The sequence below is a fragment of the Oncorhynchus gorbuscha genome, linkage group LG16 (genome assembly GCF_021184085.1).
Source record: "Oncorhynchus gorbuscha isolate QuinsamMale2020 ecotype Even-year linkage group LG16, OgorEven_v1.0, whole genome shotgun sequence".
Lineage (NCBI taxonomy): Eukaryota > Metazoa > Chordata > Actinopteri > Salmoniformes > Salmonidae > Oncorhynchus > Oncorhynchus gorbuscha.
This window is the reverse complement of record NC_060188.1, coordinates 70,477,264-70,498,364: the sequence shown is the minus strand read 5'-3', so window position 1 is coordinate 70,498,364 and position 21,101 is coordinate 70,477,264. Positions and strand designations below refer to the sequence as shown.

The 21,101-nt window shown below is 41.6% G+C and overlaps 1 protein-coding gene across 2 annotated transcripts in view; it reads right to left on the bottom strand.

Annotated features, from left to right (window-relative positions):
• The window catches only part of LOC123999303 (androgen receptor-like), a 52,366-nt gene that overhangs the window by 19,845 nt on the left and 11,420 nt on the right, over window positions 1-21,101 (bottom strand). For both annotated transcript variants that reach the window (XM_046304917.1, XM_046304918.1), the window contains exons 2-3: window positions 20,315-20,466; window positions 17,174-17,290 (exon numbers count right to left, since the gene is read on the bottom strand). In XM_046304917.1, coding sequence (XP_046160873.1) covers window positions 17,174-17,290; window positions 20,315-20,466 — 269 coding nt within the window. The remainder of the gene's footprint in view (window positions 1-17,173; window positions 17,291-20,314; window positions 20,467-21,101) is intronic.

The window sequence follows — 21,101 nt, the reverse complement described above, 5'->3', positions numbered from 1 at the left end:
ATGTCTTGAGATGTTGCTTCATTATATCCACATAATTTTCCCTACTCATGATGCCAGCGATTTTGTGAAGTGCACCAGTCCCTCCTGCAGCAAAGCACCCCCCCACAACATGATGCTGCCACCCCCGTGCTTCACGGTTGGAATGGTGTTCTTCGGCTTGCAAGCCTCCCCATTTTTCCTCCAAACATAACGATGGTCATTATGGCCAAACAGTTCTATTTTTGTTTCATCAGACCAGAGGACATTTCTCCAAAAGGTACGATCTTTGTCCCCATGTAGTCTGGCTTTTACACGCTCTTAAAAAACATTGAATTCATGAATTCATGGTATTTAAATTGCCCTTCACCAAGGCAAATGCAGAGAGGAACGTTTAATGATCCGTTGGATAATGGGAAAAGGTCAAAGTCTCAAATTCAAGTCATAATTATTTTTTTAAGCAAGAAGAGGTAGGGTGGGTATTGGCAGTTGGTGTAATTACCGTCAACTGTTACTATACCCTTCTAGACACAACATATTTAATCCCAGGGTTGATTACTAGGCATCAGCCAACAAAGAAAGTCTATCCTGTAACCATATGACATGTCTCTTTTTATATGCTAATGAGAAGGTTAGGAGCAAGAAAAGGTCGCCCAGGTTATTAGATTATATTTTCAAGGTTTTTTCTCTTTCAATGAACCTCTGCTAAATGAAATAGCTTAAGTGGATCTGTAAAATGAACTGCCATATCAAATGTTCTATTATGGAAAGTAATTACAGTTCTGAGAGTAATAACGTAATATGGAATTCAGCATTCCAAATGAAAACCTCCAAGCAATGATACTTGACTGGTGTCTTCCATTCTTCAGTAGTAGCAAATTCAAATATGCATTATTCCGTTCACATTTGAAGCTCTCGTCTGAGCTTTCAAATTACAGTCCCAAACTTACCTGTGAGAAAGTACACAGTGCACAATAAAATTCCATGAGAGAAACATCTGATGGGAAGGAAGGCTCTTTCTAACTACATCCGGAATGGAGGTACCTTTTCCCTGACAATCACAGCATCACATCACATTTTCCCCCCATGGGCTTGTCAGCATCTGGTGGCTAAATTACCAGCATTTCTGCTCCTTTAATTCACGTGTCTCATGTCTACTTTGTGCTTCTCTGTGCAGTTGTCACCATTAACAGAATGAGAAAATGGAAGGGAGTGAAAATTTAACACAAGAACCAAAATTAGTCCAGAACATGTCCATCTTTGAGACCTCATACGACAAACAGCTAAGGAAAAGTGAATGAAATAGGTCTAAATTGCCTGGTGGCACAGCCAGGGGCTTGATTAGCAGTAGTATTCTCCTTTGTGATGCAGCGATTCAACAAAGCTGGCTAAGATGTGTAGTACGGGTTGCAACATTCACAAGAAATCAGGTACTTATTCTAAAGAAGACCATTTCTGAAAAATAATCCATGCTGAGTTTAACTCTAAAGTTCAGTTCTATTCCCTAAAATGTGCTGAGGGTCTTATGCTGTATATGGGGGATTCTACAGAACTGAGGCAAATTGCAGTCCCACCCCCCCAAAAAACGTTTTTTTTAAATGTTAAGTCTACAAACAGGGCATTTATTTACATCATGATATGTTCAAATTTAATCCAAGGAAATAACAAACATATTTTTTAATTAATATTGTCAAAAGTAATTGTTTATTCACCTATTTGTATTGAAAGGCGGCTGTCCCAAACTCCTAAACTCCTTAACACTATTATTAATGATTTTATCTTTTTTTTTTAAACACTGCTATTTCAGTAGACCATCTTAAATTGTTATATTATTACACTGAAATATACTGATCTAATTAGTAGTTTTGTTTATTGTTAAACATCTTTTTTTTAAATACTGTCCCACCTTTTGATGTCACTACCGAAATACACACACTAAAAGAGTGTAGAATGAATGGGTCATAAGTCAACCAATATCACCAGGTGATGGCACATCACCCGACCCACCACAATACGCCTTTTACTAACAGAAGCATCATCAGACCTCTGTAGTAGACTATTCAATTTCTCTCTTTCAAAGCACTGGAAACAGAGCAGAAGATGCTGTGCTCTAAAGATGGCATCGTAGACACACACACATTAGAAGATATTTGTCGATCTGATTAGAAACAGTATGCTCACAACCTTAATCTCCTAAATGATGTCACTTGTGTATTTTGTTAGAATTGAGAAATACACTACTGTTCAAAATGTTGGGATCACTTAGAAATGTCTTTGTTTTTGATAGAAAAGCTATTTTTTTATCAGAAATACAGTGTAGACATTGTTAATGTTGTAAATGACTATTGTAGGTGGAAACGGCTGATTTTTAATGGAATATCTACATAGGCATACAGTGTCACGTTCTGACCTGAGTTTCTTTGTTTTGTCTTAGTTTTAGTATGGTTAGGGCGTGAGTTTGTGTGGCCAGTCTATGTTCTTTTTTCTATGATTTGGGATTTCTGTGTTTGGCCTGGTATGGTTTTCAATCAGAGGCAGCTGTCAATCATTGTCCCTGATTGAGAACCATACTTAGGTAGCCTGTTTTCACCCTTGAGTTGTGGGTGATTATTTTTCCGTTTCAGTGTTTGCACCATTCGGGACTCTTTCGGTTTTCATTTGGATTATCTTGTTCTTTTGTATTTTGTATTAATTTTCCATTAAATCACATTATGGATACATACCACGCTGCATTTTGGTCCTCCGATACTTCCTACTACTCCTCGTTAGAGGAGGAAGAAGACCATTACATACAGAGGCCCATTATCAGCAACCATCACTCGTGTTCCAATGGCACACTGTGTTGGCTAATCCAAGTTTATCATTTTAAATTGATCATAATTGATCATTAGAAAACCCTTTTGCAATTATGTTAGCACAGCTGAAAACTGTTGTTCTGCTTAAAGAACCAATAAAACTTGCATTTGTATGTTCGATTATAGGCTCAAAATGGACAGAAGAATGGACAGAAGTACTTCCTTCTGAAACTCATCAGTCTATTCTTGTTCTGAGAAATGAAGGCTATTCCATGCGTGAAATGGCCAAGAAACTGAAGATCTTGTACAACGCTGTGTACTACTACCTTCACAGAACAGCGCAAACTGGCTCTAACCAGAATAGAAAGAGGAGTGAGAGGCCCCGGTGCACAACTGAGCAAGAGGACAAGTACATTAGAGTGTCAAGATTGAGAAACAGCTGCAACTTGATGAGCGGAAAACGAACGATGCCAGTCAGCCTGCACAGCCGGCCCATTGAAAGCCTATAGACAAGATTAAATTCACAATAATCTGATGAGTAACAATATTAGGCCTATCAGTTGTCAAATTGGACATTAAGAAAAACACTATGTCCGACGCAAACCCAACACCTCTCATCACCCCGAGAACAACATCCCCAGTCCCTACCTATGTTTTTCATCGGTAGGGACTGGGAAACTGGTCAGAATTGAAAGAATGATGTATGGCGCTAAATACAGGGAAATTCTTGAGGGAAACCTGTTTCAGTCTTCCAAAAATTTGAGACTGGGACGGAGGTTCACCTTCCAGCAGGAAAATGACCCTAAGCATACTACTAAAGCAACACTTGAGTGGTTTAAGGGGAAACATTTAAATGTCTTGAAATGGCCTAGTCAATGTCCAGACCTCAATCCTATTGAGAATCTGTGGAATGACTTAAAGATTGCTGTACACCAGCGGAACCCATCCAACTTGAAGGAGCTGGAGCAGTTTTGCCTTGAAGAGCAGGCAAAAATCCCAGTGGCTAGATGTGCCAAGCTTATAGAGACATACCCCAAGAGAATTGTAGCTGTAATTGCTGCAAAAGGTGGCTCTACAAGGTATTGACTTTGGGGGGCTGAATAGTTATGCACGATCAAGTTCTGTTTTTCTGTCTTATTTCTTGTTTGTTTCACAAGAAAAAATATTTTGCATCTTCAAAGTCGTAGGCATGTTCTGTAAATCAAACTATACAACCCCCCCCAAAAAAACATTTTAATTCTAGGTTGTAAGGCAACAAAATAGAAAAAATGCCAAGGGGGGTGAATACTCAAAACACTGCCTGTTTGATGGTTCATCGGAGGGCATAGCAGGATTTATTATAAGTTTCCGGGTTAGAGTCCCGAACCTTGAAAGTGGCAGCTCTACCCTTTAGCTCAGTGCGGGTGTTGCCTATAATCCATGGCTTCTGGTTGGGGTATGTACGTACGGTCACTGTGGGGACAAAGTCATCGATGCACTTATTGATGAAGCCAATGACTGATGTGGTGTACTCCTCAATGCCATAGGTAGAATCCCGGAACATATTCCAGTCTGTGCTAGCAAAACAGTCCTGTAGCTGCTTCTGCTTCATCTGACCACTTTTTTATCAACCAAGTCACTGGTGCTTCCTGCTTACATATTTACTCATAAGCAGGAATCAGGAGGATAGAATTATGGTCAAATTTACCAAATGGATGGAGAGGGAGAGCTTTATACTCGTCTCCGAGTGTGGAGTAAAGGTGGTCTAGAGTTTTTTTTTCTCCCTCTGGTTGCAAATTTAACATGCTGATAGAAATCTGGTAAAACAGATTTTAAGTTTCCCTGCATTAAAGTCCCCGGCAACTAGGAGCACCGCCTCTGGATGAACGTTTCCTGTTTGCTTATGGCGAAATAGAGCTCATTGAGAGTGGTCTTAGTGCCAGCATCGGTCTGTGGTGGTATGAAGACAGCTACGAAAAATACAGATGAAAACTCTGTAGGTAGATAGAGTGGTCTACAGCTTATCATGAGATAATCTGCCTCTGGCGAGAAAAACCTAGACTTCCTTAGATATTGTTCACCAGCTGTTGTTTACATCTTTTCAAATCAATTCAAATGTATTTGTCACATACACATGGTCAGCAGATGTTAATGTGAGTGTAGCGAAATGCTTGTGCTTCTAGTTCTGACAATGCAGTAATAACCAACGAGTAAACTAACCTAACACTTCCAAAACTACTACCTTATACACGCAAGTGTACAGGGATAACGAATAAAGTACATAAAGATATATGAATGAGTGATGGTACAGAACGGCATAGGCAAGATGCAGTAGATGGTATCGAGTACAGTATATACATATGAGATGAGTAATGTAGGGTATGTAAACAAAGTGGCATATTTTAAAGTGGCTAGTGATACATGTATTACATAAAGATGCAGGTAGGCTAGTTGAGGTAGGCTAGTTGAGAACAAGTCCTCACTTGCAACTGCGACCTGGCCAAGATAAAGCGTAGCAATTCGACACATACAACAACACAGAGTTACACATGGAATAAACAAAACATACAGTCAATAATATAGTAGAACAAAAGAAAACAAAAAGTCTATATACAGTGAGTGCAAATGAGGTAAGTTAAGGAAAAAAATAGGCCATTGTGGCGAAGTAATGACAATATAGCAATTAAACGCTGGAATGGTAGATGATGGCAGAAGATGAATGTGCAGGTAGAGATACTGGGGTGCAAAGGAGCAAAATAAATAAATAAATAAATACCAGTATGGGGATGAGGTAGGTAGATAGATGGGCTGTTTACAGATAGGCTACGTACAGGTGCAGTGATCTGTAAGGTGCTCTGACAGCTGGTGCTTAAAGCTAGTGAGGGAGATGTGAGTCTCCAGCTTCAGAGATTTTTGCAATTCGTTCCAGTCATGGGCAGCAGAAAACTGGAAGGAAAGACGACCAAAGGAGAAATTGGCTTTGGGGGTGACCAGTGAGATATATCTGCTGGAGCGCGTGCTACGAGTTTGTGCTGCTACAGTGACCAGTGAGCTCAGATAAGGCGGGGCTTTACCTAACAGAGACTTGTAGATAACCTGTAGCCATGGATTTGACGACGAGTATGAAGCGAGGGCCAACCAACGAGAGCGTACAGGTCGCAATGGTGGGTAGTGTATGGGGCTTTGGTGACAAAATGGATGGCACTGTGATAGACTGCCTCCAGTTTGTTGAGTAGAGTGTTGGAGGCTATTTTATAGATGACATCACCGAAGTCGAGGATCGGTAGGATGGTGAGTTTTACGAGGGTATGTTTGGCAGCATGAGTGAAGGATGCTTTTTTGCGATATAGGAAGCCGATTCTAGATGTAATTTTGGATTGGAGATGCTTAATGTGAGTCTGGAAGGATAGTTTACAGTATAACCAGACACCTAGGTACAGTATTTGTAGTTGTCCACGTATTCTAAGTTAGAGCCGTCCAGAGTAGTGATGCTGGACGAGCAGGCAAGTGCGGGCAGTGATCGATTGAATAGCATGCATTTAGTTTTATTTGCGTTTGATAGCAGTTGGAGGCCACGGAAGGAGAGTTGTATGGCATTGAAGCTCGTCTGGAGGTTAGTTAACACAGGGTCCAAGGAGGGGCCAGAAGTATACAGAATGGTGTCGTCTGCTTAGAGGTGGATCAGAGAATCACCAGCAGCAAGAGCAACATCATTGATGTATACAGAAAAGAGAGTCGGACTGAGAATTAAACTCTGTGGCACACCCATAGAGACTGCCAGAGGACTGGACAACAGTCCCTCTGATTTGATACACTGAACTCTATCAAAGAAGTAGTTTGTAAACCAGGGGAGGCAATCAATTGAGAAACCAAGGCTGTCGAGTCTGCCAATAAGAATGTTGTGATTGACAGAGTCGAATGCCTTGGCCAGGTCGATGAATACGGCTGCACAGTAATGTCTCTTATCGATGGCGGTTATGATGTTGTTTAGAACCTTGAGCGTGGCTGAGTTGCACCCATGACCAGCTCTGAAACCAGATTGCATAGCGGAGAATGTATGGTGGGATTCGAAATGGTCAGTAATCTGTTTGTTAACTTGGCTTTTGAAGACCTTAGAAAGACAGGGTAGGATAGATATAGGTCTGTAGCAGTTTGGGTCTAGAGTGTTGCCCCCTTTGAAGAAGGGGATGACCGCGGCAGCTTTCTAATCTTTGGGAATCTCAGATGAGTAATGTAGGGTATGTAAACATTATATTAACATTATATTAAGTAGCATTGTTTAAAGTGGCTAGTGATATACACTGCTCAAAAAAGGGAACACTAAAATAACACATCCTAGAAATGAATTAAATATTCTTATTAAATACTTTTTTTCTTTACATAGCTGAATGTGCTGACAACAAAATCACACAAAAACTATCAATGGAAATCAAATTTATCAACCCATGGAGGTCTGGATTTGGAGTCACACTCAAAATTAAAGTGGAAAACCACACTACAGGCTGATCCAACTTTGATGTAGTGTCCTTAAAACAAGTCAAAATGAGGCTCAGTAGTGTGAGTGGCCTCCACGTGCTTGTATGACCTCCCTACAACGCCTGGGCATGCTCCTGATGAGGTGGCGGATGGTCTCCTGAGGGATCTCCTCCCAGACCTGGACTAAAGCATCCGCCAACTCCTGGACAGTCTGTGGTGCAACGTGGCGTTGGTGGATGGAGCGAGACATGATGTCCCAGATGTGCTCAATTGGATTCAGGTCTGGGGAACGGACTTGGCCAGTCCATAGCATCAATGCCTTCCTCTTGCAGGAACTGCTGACACACTCCAGCCACATGACGTCTAGTATTGTCTTGCATTAGGAGGAACCCAGGGCCAACCGCACAAGCATATGGTCTCACAAGGGGTCTAAGGATCTCATCTCGGTACCTAATGGCAGTCAGGCTACCTCTGGCGAGCACATGGAGGGCTGTGCGGCCCCCAAAATAAATGCCACCCCACACCATGACTGACCCACCGCTAAACCGGTCATGCTGGAGGATGTTGCAGGCAGCAGAACGTTCTCCACGGCGTCTCCAGACTGTCGCGTCTGTCACATGTGCTCAGTGTGAACCTGCTTTCATCTGTGAAGAGCGCAGGGCGCCAGTGGCAAATTTGCCAATCTTGGTGTTCTCTGGCAAATGCCAAACGTCCTGCACGGTGTTGGGCTGTAAGCACAACCCTCACCTGTGGACATCGGACCCTCATACCACCCTCATGGAGTCTGTTTCTGACCGTTTGAGCAGACACATGCACATTTGTGGCCTGCTGGAGGTCATTTTGCAGGGCTCTGGCAGTGCCCCTCCTGCTCCTTCTTGCACAAAGGCGGAGGTAGCGTTCCTGCTGCTGGGTTGTTGCCCTCCTACGGCCTCCTCCACGTCTCCTGATGTACTGGCCTGTCTCCTGGTAGTGCCTCCATGCTCTGGACACTACGCTGACAGACACAGCAAACCTTCTTGCCACATCTCGCATTGATGTCCCATCCTGGATGAACTGCACTAGCTGAGCCACTTGTGTGGGTTGTAGACTCCATCTCATGCTACCACTAGAGTGAAAGCACCGCCAGCATTGAAAAGTGACCAAAACATCAGCCAGGAAGCATAGGAACTGATAAGTGGTCTGTGGTCCCCAACTGCAGAACCACTCCTTCATTGGGAGTGTCTTGCTAAATGCCTATAATTTCCACCTGTTGTCTATTCCATTTGTACAACAGCATGTGAAATTTATTGTCAATCAGTGTTGCTTCCTTAGTGGACAATTTGATCACACAGAAGTGTGATTGACTTGGAGTTACATTGTGTTGTTTAAGTGTTCCCTGTATTTTTTTGAGCAGTATATTTTCCATCAATTTCCATCAATTCCCATTATTAAAGTGGCTGGAGTTGAGTCAGTGTGTTGGCAGCAGCCACTCAATGTTAGTGGTGGCTGTTTTACAGTCTGATTGCCAAGAGATAGAAGCTGTTTTTCAGTCTTTCGGTCCCTGCTTTGATGCACCTGTACTGACCTCGCCTTCTGGATGATAGCGGGGTGAACAGACAGTGGCTCGGGTGGTTGTTGTCCTTGATGATCTTTATGGCCTTCCTGTGACATCGGGTGGTGTACATATATGCATAGCCCTTGTCTTACTAGACGCCGCTCTTCTATCCTGCCGATACAGCATATAACCAACCAGCTGTATGTTAATAATGTCGTCGTTTAGCCACGACACCATGAAGCATAAGATATTACAGTTTTTAATGTCCCGTTGGTAGTTTAATCTTCCTCGTAGGTCATCGATTTTATATTTTCCAATGATTGAACGTTAGCTAGTAGAACGGAAGGCAGGGGGGTGTTATTCGACAGCCTACGAATTCTCAGAAGGCCTCCCGACCTCCGTCCTCTTTTTCTCCGTCGTCTCTTCACGCAAATGACTGGGATTTGGGCTTGTTCGTGGGAAAGCAGTATGTCGTTCACGTCGGACTCGTCGGACTTGTTAAAGGAAAAAAAAACTTCTGCCAGTTCGTGGTGAGTAATCGCTGTTCTAATTAAGTTATTTTCGGTCATAAGAGACGGTAGCGGCAACATTATGTACAAAATAAGTTTTAAAATAAGTTGCAAAAAAACTAACATAAATACACAATCGGTTAGGAGCACGTAAAACATCAGCCATCTCCGGCGCCGTCTCTTGTAAAAAACCTCTGTCAGAGTCAAATAGATTAAACAAACATCTTCCCTCATCAATCTACACACAGTGTCCCATAATGATGAAGCAAAAACTGTTTTTAGACATGTTTGCAAAGCATGGTGGCCCCAGCATCATGCTGTACCCACAAATTTTCTATAGGATTGAGGTCAGGGCTCTGTGATGGCCACTCCAATACCGTGACTTTGTTGTCCTTAAGCCATTTTGCCACAACTTTGGAAGTCTGCTTGGGGTAATTGTCCATTTGGAAGACCCATTTGCAACCAAGCATTAACTTTCTGACTGATGTCTTGAGATGTTGCTTCATTATATCCACATCCTTTTCCTACCTCATGATGCCATCTATTTCGTGAAGTGTACCAGTCCCTCCTGCAGCAAAGCACCCCAACAACATGATGCAGCCACCCCCGTGCTTCACGTTTGGGATTGTGTTCTTCGGCTTGCAAGCCTCCCCCTTTTCCTCCAAACATAACAATGGTCATTATGACCAAACAGTTCTATTTTTGTTTCATCAGACCAGAGGACATTTCTCCAAAAAGTATCATCTTTGTCCCCATGTGCAGTTGCAAACCGTAGTCTGGCTTTTTTATGGTGGTTTTGGAGCAGTGGCTTCTTCCTTGCTGAGCGGCCTTTCAGGTTATGTCAACATAGGACTCGTTTTACTGTGGATATAGATACTTTTGTACCCGTTTCCTCCAGCATCTTCACAAGGTCCTTTGCTGTTGTTCTGGGATTGATTTGCACTTTTCGTACCAAAGTACGTTCATCTCTAGGAGACTGCTAAATGGTCCCATGGTGTTTATACTTGCGTACTATTGTTAGTAACATGGTAACTTCAGGCGTTTGGAAATTGCTCCCAAGGATGAACCAGACTTGTGGAGGTCTAAAACAGAATTGCTGAAGTCTTGGCTGATTTCTTTTGATGTTCCACTATGGCACTGAGTTTGAAGGTAGGCCTTGAAATACATCCACAGGTACACCTCCAATTGACTCAAATTATGTCAATTAGCCTATCAGAAGCTTCTAAAGCCATGACATCATTTTCTGGAATTCTCCAAGCTGTTTAAAGGCACAGTCAACTTCTCATCCACTGGAATTGTGATACAGTGAATTATAAGTATAAAAATTCTAAGAAATAATCTGTCTGTAAACAATTGTTGGAAAAAGGTCTTGTGTCATGCACAAAGTAGATGTCCTAACCGACTTGCCAAAACTATAGTTTGTTAACAAGAAATTTGTGGAGTGGTTGGTAAACAAGTTTTCATGACTCCAACCTAAGTGTATGTAAACTTCTGACTTCAACTGTATATACAGGGGGTACCGCTTTCCAAGTCATTGTGCGGGGGTACAGGTTAGTCGAGGTAACGTGTAAAAGTGAATAGTTTGGGTGGCAATTTAATTTTTTCAGTTTGTTCAGGCTTGGGGGTAGCAGCTGTTAAGGAGCCTTTTGGTCCAATACTTGGCGTTCCGGTACCGCTTCCATGCGGTAGCAGAGAGAACCGTCTTTGACTTGGGTGACTGAAGTCTTTGACAATTTTGGGGGTCTTCCTCTGACACCACCTAGTATATAGGTCCTGGATGTCAGGAAACTTGGCCCCAGTGATGTACTGGGCCGTAGGCATTACCCTCTGTAGCACCTTATGGTCGGATGCCGAGCAGTTGCCATACCAGACGGTGATGCAACCGGTTAGGATGCTCTCGATGGTGCAGCTGTAGAACTTTGAGGATCTGGGGACCCATGCCAAATCTTTTCAGTCACCTGAGGGGGAACAGTTTTTGTCTTGGTGTGTTTGGACCATGATAGTTTGTTGATGATGTGGACAACAAGGAACTTGAAACTCTTGACCCGCTCTACTTCAGTCCTGTCGATGTTAATGGGGGCCTGTTAGGCCCTCCTTTTCCTATAGTCCATGATCAGCTCCTTTGTCTTGCTCACATTGAAAGAGAGGTTGTTGTCCTGGCACCACACTGCCAGGTCTCTGACCTTCTCCCCATAGGCTGTCCCATCGTTGTCAGTGATCAGGCCTACCACTGTTGTCAACAAACTTAGTGATGGTGTTGGTGTCATGGTTGGCCACGACTTCAACAGAGAGTACAAGAGGGAGTACAGGAGGACACTAAGCACACACCCCTGAGGTGCCCCAGTGATGAGGATCAGCGTGGCAGATGTGTTGTTGCCTACCCTTTTCACCTGGGGGTGTCCCGTCAGGAAGTCCAGGATACAGTTGCAGAGGGAGGTGCTTAGTCCCTGGGTCCTTAGCTTAGTGATGAGCTTTGTAGGCACTATGGTGTTGAACACTGAGCTGTAGTCAATGAACAGCTTTCTCACATAGGTGTTCCTTTTTTCCAGGTGGAAAAGGGCAGTGTGGTGCAATTGAGATTGTGTCATCTGTGGATCTGTTGGGGCGGTGTGAGAATTGGAGTGGGTCTAGGGTTTTAATTGGAGGCCTATCACAAAACTATTTTTGTAGGAGATTCTAGTTGGCTAATAAAAGCATGTTGATCTCAGCATAAACCAGCCTATTATCTCTGAAGATCCTTCATTTATTGGTGATGGATAGTTTAACTGAACGTTTAGGATACTTTTAAAGAGGTCATATAGGCTACTTCTCTGCCAGAGCTCGTGAGATAACTAGTCCTACCGGTAAGTGTGGTCTGAGCAATTCCCTCATGATATCAAGTTACCTCCCTACACATAGGCGGCTCATCCATAAGGCTAGGGAAAGCTTTCCCTAAAGTAAATTGAATTAAATTGACAAAAAAATATATAGCCTAATTAGCCTACTTCTGTCTATACAAAAATAAAAACCTATCAAAATAGGCTACTAAAGCATGATTTGGCCTCAGAGGATCATTAGCTTCTTTAAAGAAATTGCATTAAATTGTATTGCCTACAGTTGGCTACAGTTGCCTACAGTTGCCTACAGTTGGAAGGAAGGGCAACCAATTTGTGCAGCTTACACGGCAAATTACAACTAGATTATTGTTGAGTTGCGACTGTCAGTGAAAAGTAGAGGCCCAGCCAGGCATAAAGCAATATTTAAAAATACAATCACGGGATGACATAGTTTGGAAAGCAAATGGCTATTGCTGTAAAGAGACTACAATGAAAATACTCTAATCTGGCTTTTAGTTATCAAAATTCTCAATTTAATTGTGTGAACAACACTATAGCCTATCTTATTGGCACCAGTGAAGAACATTGGCCATATCCCTGGTGAGTGCGCACTGCACATATTCACATTTTATAATTGTGTCAGTGCCAAATTTTTGGACGTCATATTCTATTTGTGTCTCCCCTTCTCGTAGGCCTATTATATGGACGTTGTTTTCATCGATCTGTTTGTCAGTGTCATTAGAGTAGGCTCCCTTGCAACTTGTCATATTAAACAAGATTCTGCTAATGTCTCCAGTCATATAAAGTGTAGTAGAATTGCATAACATTTATTTATAAAAAGGCCACATTTTTACCGTTGTCACGGCTGTTGAAGGATGAGGACCAAGGCGCAGCGTGGTGAGCATACATTATCTTAATTTTTTTAAATGACGCCGACAAAACCATAAACAATACAAAACCAACAGTGATGCTTAAGGCTATGTCCCATCAAACAAAGTTAACTTCCCACAAACACAGGTGGGAAAAAGGGTACCTAAGTATGGTTCCCAATCAGAGACAACGATCAACGACAGCTGTCCCTGATTGAGAACCATACCCGGGCAAAACAGAAAATCATAGAAACACAAAACATAGAATGCCCACCCCAACTCACACCCTGACCAAACCAAAACAGAGACATGAAAAGGATCTCTAAGTTCAGGGCGTGACACAGAATGAAGAAGCGTGTCTGATATAGGCTAGCATATAGTTTAGGCCTACTCTACGCTATAGGCCATGCATTGAACAATCTTTTTTGTGAACAGTGATTGAGTTATGTTATTAGCCTAAATGAGTATCCAATCTACTCATCACATTACGAATAGTAGGCTATCTTACATAAGTCTACAAATGTGATGATGCATGGAATGCGTTATTAGAAAGGTGAATTTTTATGGTGAAAATTACCTTCCCCAAACATGAAACTCACATGCCGCCTATGTTCCTACATTGATTCTATTTGATGGAAAATCGTTGTTTTTGCAGTTTTAATTTGCAGTTTAAAGTAAAATATATGTCAAAATTGCCCAAACCAAAACGGCCACAACCGAAACTATAATGAAACCATAGAGATATACAGAGATCTCCTCTTTGTATCTGTGCCATTATGGAGTCTGTGACAGCATGGGCAGAATCATTGAGGCCATCTCCATTATAAAGTCACCATGCTCTACCAACTGAGCTACAGAGGATCACCATGTGGGTAGTCGACAAATGCACGCTTCAAGAAAAAGTGTGGAGTATTGAGATGCTTTGTCAGCAGGGGGGCTCCAACCCTTCAAGAGCCCAAACATTGACATCTATTTGGCCAAAATGTGGATGTCTATAATGTGTTATACTGTACTATAATTAACTGTACTCTACTGTATTGTGCTGTACTATATTGTACTGTACTACTCTACTGTACTGTACCATACTCTACTGCACTCTAATGTACTGTGCTCTCCTGCACTCTACTCGAGTTTACTCTACTTGAGTATCTTACAATTGAAGAAAGGGCCCACGGACTCTTGATCTAGTGGTCTTGGTCTTGGCAATGTCTAATAAGATGATGCAACCACCACTATGCTTGAAAATATGGAGAGTGGTACTCAGTAAGGTGTTGTGTTGGATTTGCCCCAAACATAACACTTTGTTTTCAGGACAAAACGTTAATTGCTTTGCCACATTTTTCTTGCAGTATTACTTTAGTGCCTGGTTTGCAAACAGGATGCATGTTTTGCAATATTTGTATTCTGTACAGGCTTCCTTCTTTTCACTCTGTAAATGTGGTTAGTATTGTGGAGTACTATAACTACAATGTTGTTGATCCATCCTCAGTTTTCTCCTATCACAGCCATTAAACTCTGTAAATGTATAGTCACCATTGGCCTAATGGTGAAGTCCCTGAGCAGTTTGCATCCTCTTTGGCAACTGAGTTAAGAAGGATGCCTGTACCTTTGTAGTGACTGGGTGTATTGATACACCATCCATAGTGATGACAACGGTCCCGTTCACGGGATGGGGTGTCACTACAGGTTAACAAGTCACATAATAAGTGGCACGGACTCACTTTGTGTGCAATAGAACATTTTAACATGATTTTTTTAATGAGTACCTCATCTCTATACCCCACAAATACAATTATCTGTAAGGTCCCTCAGTCGAGCAGTACATTTCATCCACAAACTCATCTGACACGAATTAGCATAACGCAATGGACATAAATCTTCCTAGAAAATGTTCCTATTCATGAAAATCACAAGTGAAATATATTGGAACACAGCTTAGCCTTTTGTTAATCACCCTGTCATCTCAGATTTTCAAAATATGCTTTACAGCCAACGCTAGACAAGCATTTGTGTAAGTTTATCATAGCCTAGCATAGCATTAGCATTATGCCTTGCTAGCAGCAGGCAACCTTGTCACGGAAATCAGAAAAGCAATCAAATTAAATTGTTTACCTTTGATGAACTTCAGATGTTTTCACTCACGAGACTCCAGGTAGACAGCCAAAGTTCATTTTTTCCCAAAAGATTATTTTTGTAGGCTAAATAGCTCCGTTTTTGTTCTTCACGTTTGGCTGAGAAATCGCCCGGAAATTGTGGTCACCACAACACTGAAAAATATTCCAAATTAGCTCCATAATATCGACAGAAACATGGCAAACGTTATTTAGAATCCATCCTCAAGGTGTTTTTCTAATATCTATTCGATAATATATCCGTCGGGACAATTTGTTTTTCACTAGGACCGATTGGAGTAATGGCTACTTCTGTATTTTACTCAAGAATCTCTCTCGGAGCCACCATGTGACCACTTACGCAATAGCCTACGGCTATTCTTCAACAGAAATGTGTAAAACTACGTCACAATGCCTTGGGGAATATGTAGAGAGCGTAAGCTCGTTGATGGTAGATTCACAGCTGAATAGGGAGTCATTGGAACGCAGCGCTTTCAAAACCTGGAGCACTTCCGGATTGGATTTTTCTCAGGCTTTCGCCTGCAACATCAGTTCTGTTATACTCACAGACAATATCTTTACAGTTTTGGAAACGTTAGAGTGTTTTCTATCCAAAGCAGCAGTCAATTATATGCATATTCTAGCATCTTTTCCTGACAACATATCCCGTTTAAAACGGGAACGTTTGTTTTTCAACAATGAAAATACTGCCCCCTAACACCAAGAGGGTTTAAGCAAATCTTTACTCCTGAACTTATTTAGGCTTGCCATAACAAAGGAATACTCGGATACTTATTGACTCAAGACATTTCAGCTTTTCTTTTTTTAATGAATTTGTTAAAAATAATAAAAATAATAAGTTATTCCACTTTGACATTATGGGGTATTGTGTGTAAGCCAGAGGCAAACATCTCAATTTAATCCATTTTAAATTCAGGCATAACATAACAAAATATGGAAAAAGTCATGGGTGTGAATACTTTCTGATAGCACTGTATGTTGGAAGACATGTGCTGAACGTTTGGGGAAAAATAGAATACAACTGAGCTGTTTTTTCAACCCCCAATTTGCACCACTTCTGTAAAATGGCCCATATTCACTCACTGGCCAGTTTATTAGGTAGGGCCATCTAGTACCGGGTCGGACACCCTTTGCCTCCAGAACCGCTTGAAAAATTGGGAACATTTTACAAGGTGTGTTGTTCCATGCTGATGCGATGGCATCACGCAGTTGCTGTAGATTGGACAGTGGTACATTCATGCTGCGAACAGCCCGTTCCATCTCATCCCAAAGATACTCTATTGGGCATGGCCGCTGGGTGGGGGTGCTGTGGGGAATAATAAAGGCCAAGTGCACTATTTTTGTTGTATTTTTTCAGTTCCCTCAGCACCCCTACATCCCGCAGCTATGCTATTGTGTTGAGGTCTGTGGACTGTGCAGGCCACACAAGTAAACTGAACTCGCTGTAATGTTCAAGTCAATGTTTTTCCACTCCTCTATCGTCTAGCATTGGAGCCGTTTTTCTTCTTGGTTTTAGCTGATAGGAGAGGAACCCGGTGTGGTTGTCTGCTGCAATAGCCCATCCGTGACAAGGATCGGCGAGTTGTGTGTTCCGAGATGCTGTTCTGCACACCAGTGTTGTACTGACTGCGCCATTATTTGTCTGTCTGTAGCCCGCCTGTTATCTTGCACGATTCTTGCTATTCTCCTTTGACCTCAACAAGCTGTTTTCATTGACTGAATGTTTTTGTTTGTCGCACCATTCTCGGTAAACCCTAGACACTATCGGGCGATCCGGCGCCCCCGGCACCGCCGATGATACCACGCAACACGCCCATTCTAACGTTCAATTGAACAGTAACTGAATGCCTCAATGCCTGTCTGCCTGCTTTATATAGCAACCCACAGCCATGTGACTCACTGTCTGTAGGAGCGATATGTTTTCGTGAACGGGGTGGTATACCTAACAAACTGACTGGTGAATGTATGTAACTGTACATTCACAAACTTTTGTCCATGATTATCGATCAGTGAGTGGATGGATGGATGGCTAAGTACTTTGATTATTTCTCATTGACTTAAGAAATTGACATAATAGTTGCATTTACTTCCAAGGGTCATCCCAGCTTCAAAACACCTCCTCAGTCGACATGATGGGCAGTTCTTCCTTCTCAGCTTATCGATGGTGCAGTCATTTCTGCTGGCACACAGGTATTTCTGTTTCCCTAACAAGGATGCAAACAAAGATAAGATTTAGAATACAAAATTCTACTTTGAATTATTAAGAAAGTTGCGTCATGGTTGTAAGTTGTAACATGGTTGTTAGTTACATCATGAATGATTACAGCAGGAACAGTTGTACATTTTGATCTCTTGCTTATCATGTCCAGTGTGATGATCATAAAAAGAAGGAGCTTAGACTATAAAATCTCCTCAGCATACACACTTTTGTTGAAGAGTACATTGACATGCTCTATAAGTAGCACATTGAAATAATCAAATCTATAATTTTACATGGCATGGTTTGATGGCAGTTATGCGGCTTCCACTCACAGTTCAATTAAGAAAGGAAAATACTGAACAAAACAAATGAATACCTAGGAGCTGGAAGGCAGCATTTTAGCTGGTGTTTTCTGTTATTTTTATGGCAGAGCATGGTCAATTAAAGAGAAACTATATTGCATCCAAAAATATTTTGCATCCAAAACTGCCATTGTACTGAAATAGTAATGGATTAGATATAATTGTCAGTCAAAGCCTGATTAACTTGCCTTGGTAGCTCAGAATGTTTGTGTTTAAATCTGATTTCCCAGAGGAGTAGGCTAGGATGAATGTAACTTTAGGCAATTTTGTAAAAAATGACATAGATTTCTGTTGACATATTCCAAATTAACCATACTATGGACCATGGGAATTTTCCTTTGAAATATATTTAACAATTTTCCTTATGACATAATTTACATCTATTCTGAACAACAATGTAAACACAACATGTAAAAGTGTTGGTCTCAAGTTTCATGAGCTGAAAGAAAAGATCCCAGAAATGTTCAACACGCACAAAAAGCTTAGTCCTCTCAAATTTGGTGCACAAATTTATTTACATTCCTATTAGTGAGCATTTCCTCTTTGCCAAGTAAATCTATACACCTGACAGATGTGGCATATCAATAATCTGATTAAACAGCATGATCATTACAGAGGTGGACCTTGTCCTGGGGACAATAAAAGAGAAATCTAAAATGTGCAGTTTTGTCACTCAACACAATGCCACAGATGTCTCAAGTTTTAGGGGAGCATACAATTTGCATACTGACTGCAGGAATGTCCACCAGAGCTGTTAGAGAATTGAATGTTAATTTCTCTACCATAAGCCACCTCCAATGTTGTTTTAGAGAATTTGGCAGTACGTCCAACCACATGTAACCACACCAGCCCAGAACTGCAACATCCAGCTTCTTCACCTGCCGGATCGTCTAAGACCAGCCACCTGGACAGCTGATGAAACTGAGGAGTATTTCTGGCTATAATAAAGCCCTTGTAGGGAAAAAAGCCAAGTGGGTGGGCCTATGACCACCCAGGGCCACTCATGGCTGCACCCTTGCTCAGTAATGTGAAATCCATAGATTAGCGCCAAATTATTTATTTCAATTGATTGATTTCCTTATATGAACTGTAACTCAGTAAAATCGCTGAAATTGTTTCATATTGCATTTACAGTATTCAGACACCTGGACATTTTCCATATTTTGTTACATTATAGCCTTATTCTAAAATTGATTAAATATTTTTTTCCCCTCATCAATCTACACACAATACCCCATAATAAAGAAGCAAAAACAGGTTTTAGACATGATTTGTATTAAAAAAAGGAATTAATTGAAATATTACATTTACCTTAAGTAATCAGACCCTTTACTCAGTACTTAATTGAAACACCTTTGGCAGCGATTACAGCCTCAAGTTTTCTTGGATATGACGCTACAAGCTTGGCACACCTGTATTTGGAAAGTTTCTCCAATTCTTCTCTGCAGATCCTCTCAAGCTCTGTCAGGTTGGATGAGGAGCGTCGATGCACAGCTATTTTCAGGTCTCTCCGATCAGGTTCAAGTCTGGGCTCTGGCTAGGCCACTCAAGGACATTCCCGAAGCAACTCCTGCATTGTATTGGCTGTGTGCTTAAGGTCGTTGTCCTGTTGGAAGGTGAACCTTCACCCCAGTCTGAGGTCCTGAGCGCTCTGGAGCAGGTTTTCATCGAGGATCTCTCTGCACTTTGCTCTGTTCATCTTTCTCTCGATCCTGACTAGTCTCAAAGTCCCTGCCACTGATAAACATCACCACAGCATGATGCTGCCACTACCATGCTTTACTGTAGGGATGGTGCCAGGTTTCTTCCAGACGTGACGCTTGGCATTCAGGCCAACGAGTTCAATCTTGGTTTCATCAGACCAGAGAATCTTGTTTCTCATGGTCTGAGAGTCCTTTAGGTGCCTTTTGGCAAACTCCAAGCGGGCTGTCATGTGCCTTTTACTGAGGAGTGGCTTCTGTCTGGCCACCCTACCATAAAGACCTTATTGGTGGAGTGCTGCAGAGATGGTTGTCCTTCTGAAAGTTTCTCCCATCTCCACAGAGGAACTCTGGAGCTCTTTCAGAGTGACCATCGGGTTGTTGGTCACCTACCTGACCAAGGCCTTTCTCCCCTGACTGCTCAGTTTGGCCAGGCGGCCAGCTCTAGGAAGGGTCTTGGCGGTTCCAAACGTCTTCCTTTTAAGAATGACAGAGGCCACTGTGTTCTTGGGGACCTTCAATGTCACAGAAATGTTTTGATACCCTTCTTCAGATCTGTGCCTTGACAAAAAGTTTTATATATATATATATATAACAAATAAACTTAATTAAGTTTTTATATATATATATATCTAAAAACAACGTAATTACATATATATATATAAAAAATGTGCAACATATTCTAAACCTGTTTTTGCTTTGTCATTATGGAGTATTGTGTGTAGATTTATGATTTTTTTTACATTTTTTAAAATCAACTTTAGAATAAGACTGTAATGTAACAAAATGTGAAAAAAGTAAAGGGATCTGAATAGTTTCTGAATGCACTGTATGTTTTTGTTCAGTGTAATACATAAAGACATTATTTCCAAAAAGCATGAGAGGTGGCTCTGACATATGGATCCCATTTCCACCATTAATGCTCTGCTCTGTCTTCTGTGTGAAGAGGTGCAACTTAAGTCTTACCTTCTGCGGCTCTCTTGAAGAACACTTTGCAGCTGCCACAGGTGAGCGCTCCATAGTGGCAGCCGGATGCCTCTTCTGCACAGATCAGACAGGTCCTCTGGGGCGGGAAGAAGAACTCCATGGGGTACATGTGGTCGCTGCCACCCTCAAACCTATAGGAATATAGTAAAGGCTTTTAGAAAACAACAAAATCATATACACAAACAGTACAGAATTAGTCAACAGCATCATTCAATAAGTATCTGAGTTCCTATTATCTTCTGCCTCTCTCTATTGCCACTGCATACACTCTGGTAAGGTGTTTCCTGCCATTTTAACAAAAGTAATATAATATATGCTATTTAGCAAACACTTTTATCCAACGTGATTTACAGTCAGTCAGTCATGCGTGCATACATTTTACATGTGGGTGGGCACGGGAATCAACCCACAACCCTGGCAGTGCAAGAGCAATGTTCTCCCAACTGAGCCATACAGGACCAGAGGTGACCATGAACCTAATGCTTGAGGCCTGTATTTTTTTTCTATAGGGGTTAAACCACTGAGAAAGGACTAGTGGACTTGTCTAAAATATTCAAATTCATCAAAACTATCATAGTATATATGCAGAGCTACCATTGTCCACGTGATAATTGACAAACACAGAGCAATTGATCGGATGAAATTAACATTATGCAAGGCACGTCACGTCACATAAGCAAGTTGATCTTCTGCTAAAAATAAACATGGTTAGCTATAAGCCACTGACTTAGAAGGGGAAAAATGACCAACACCTCACACAGAAGCT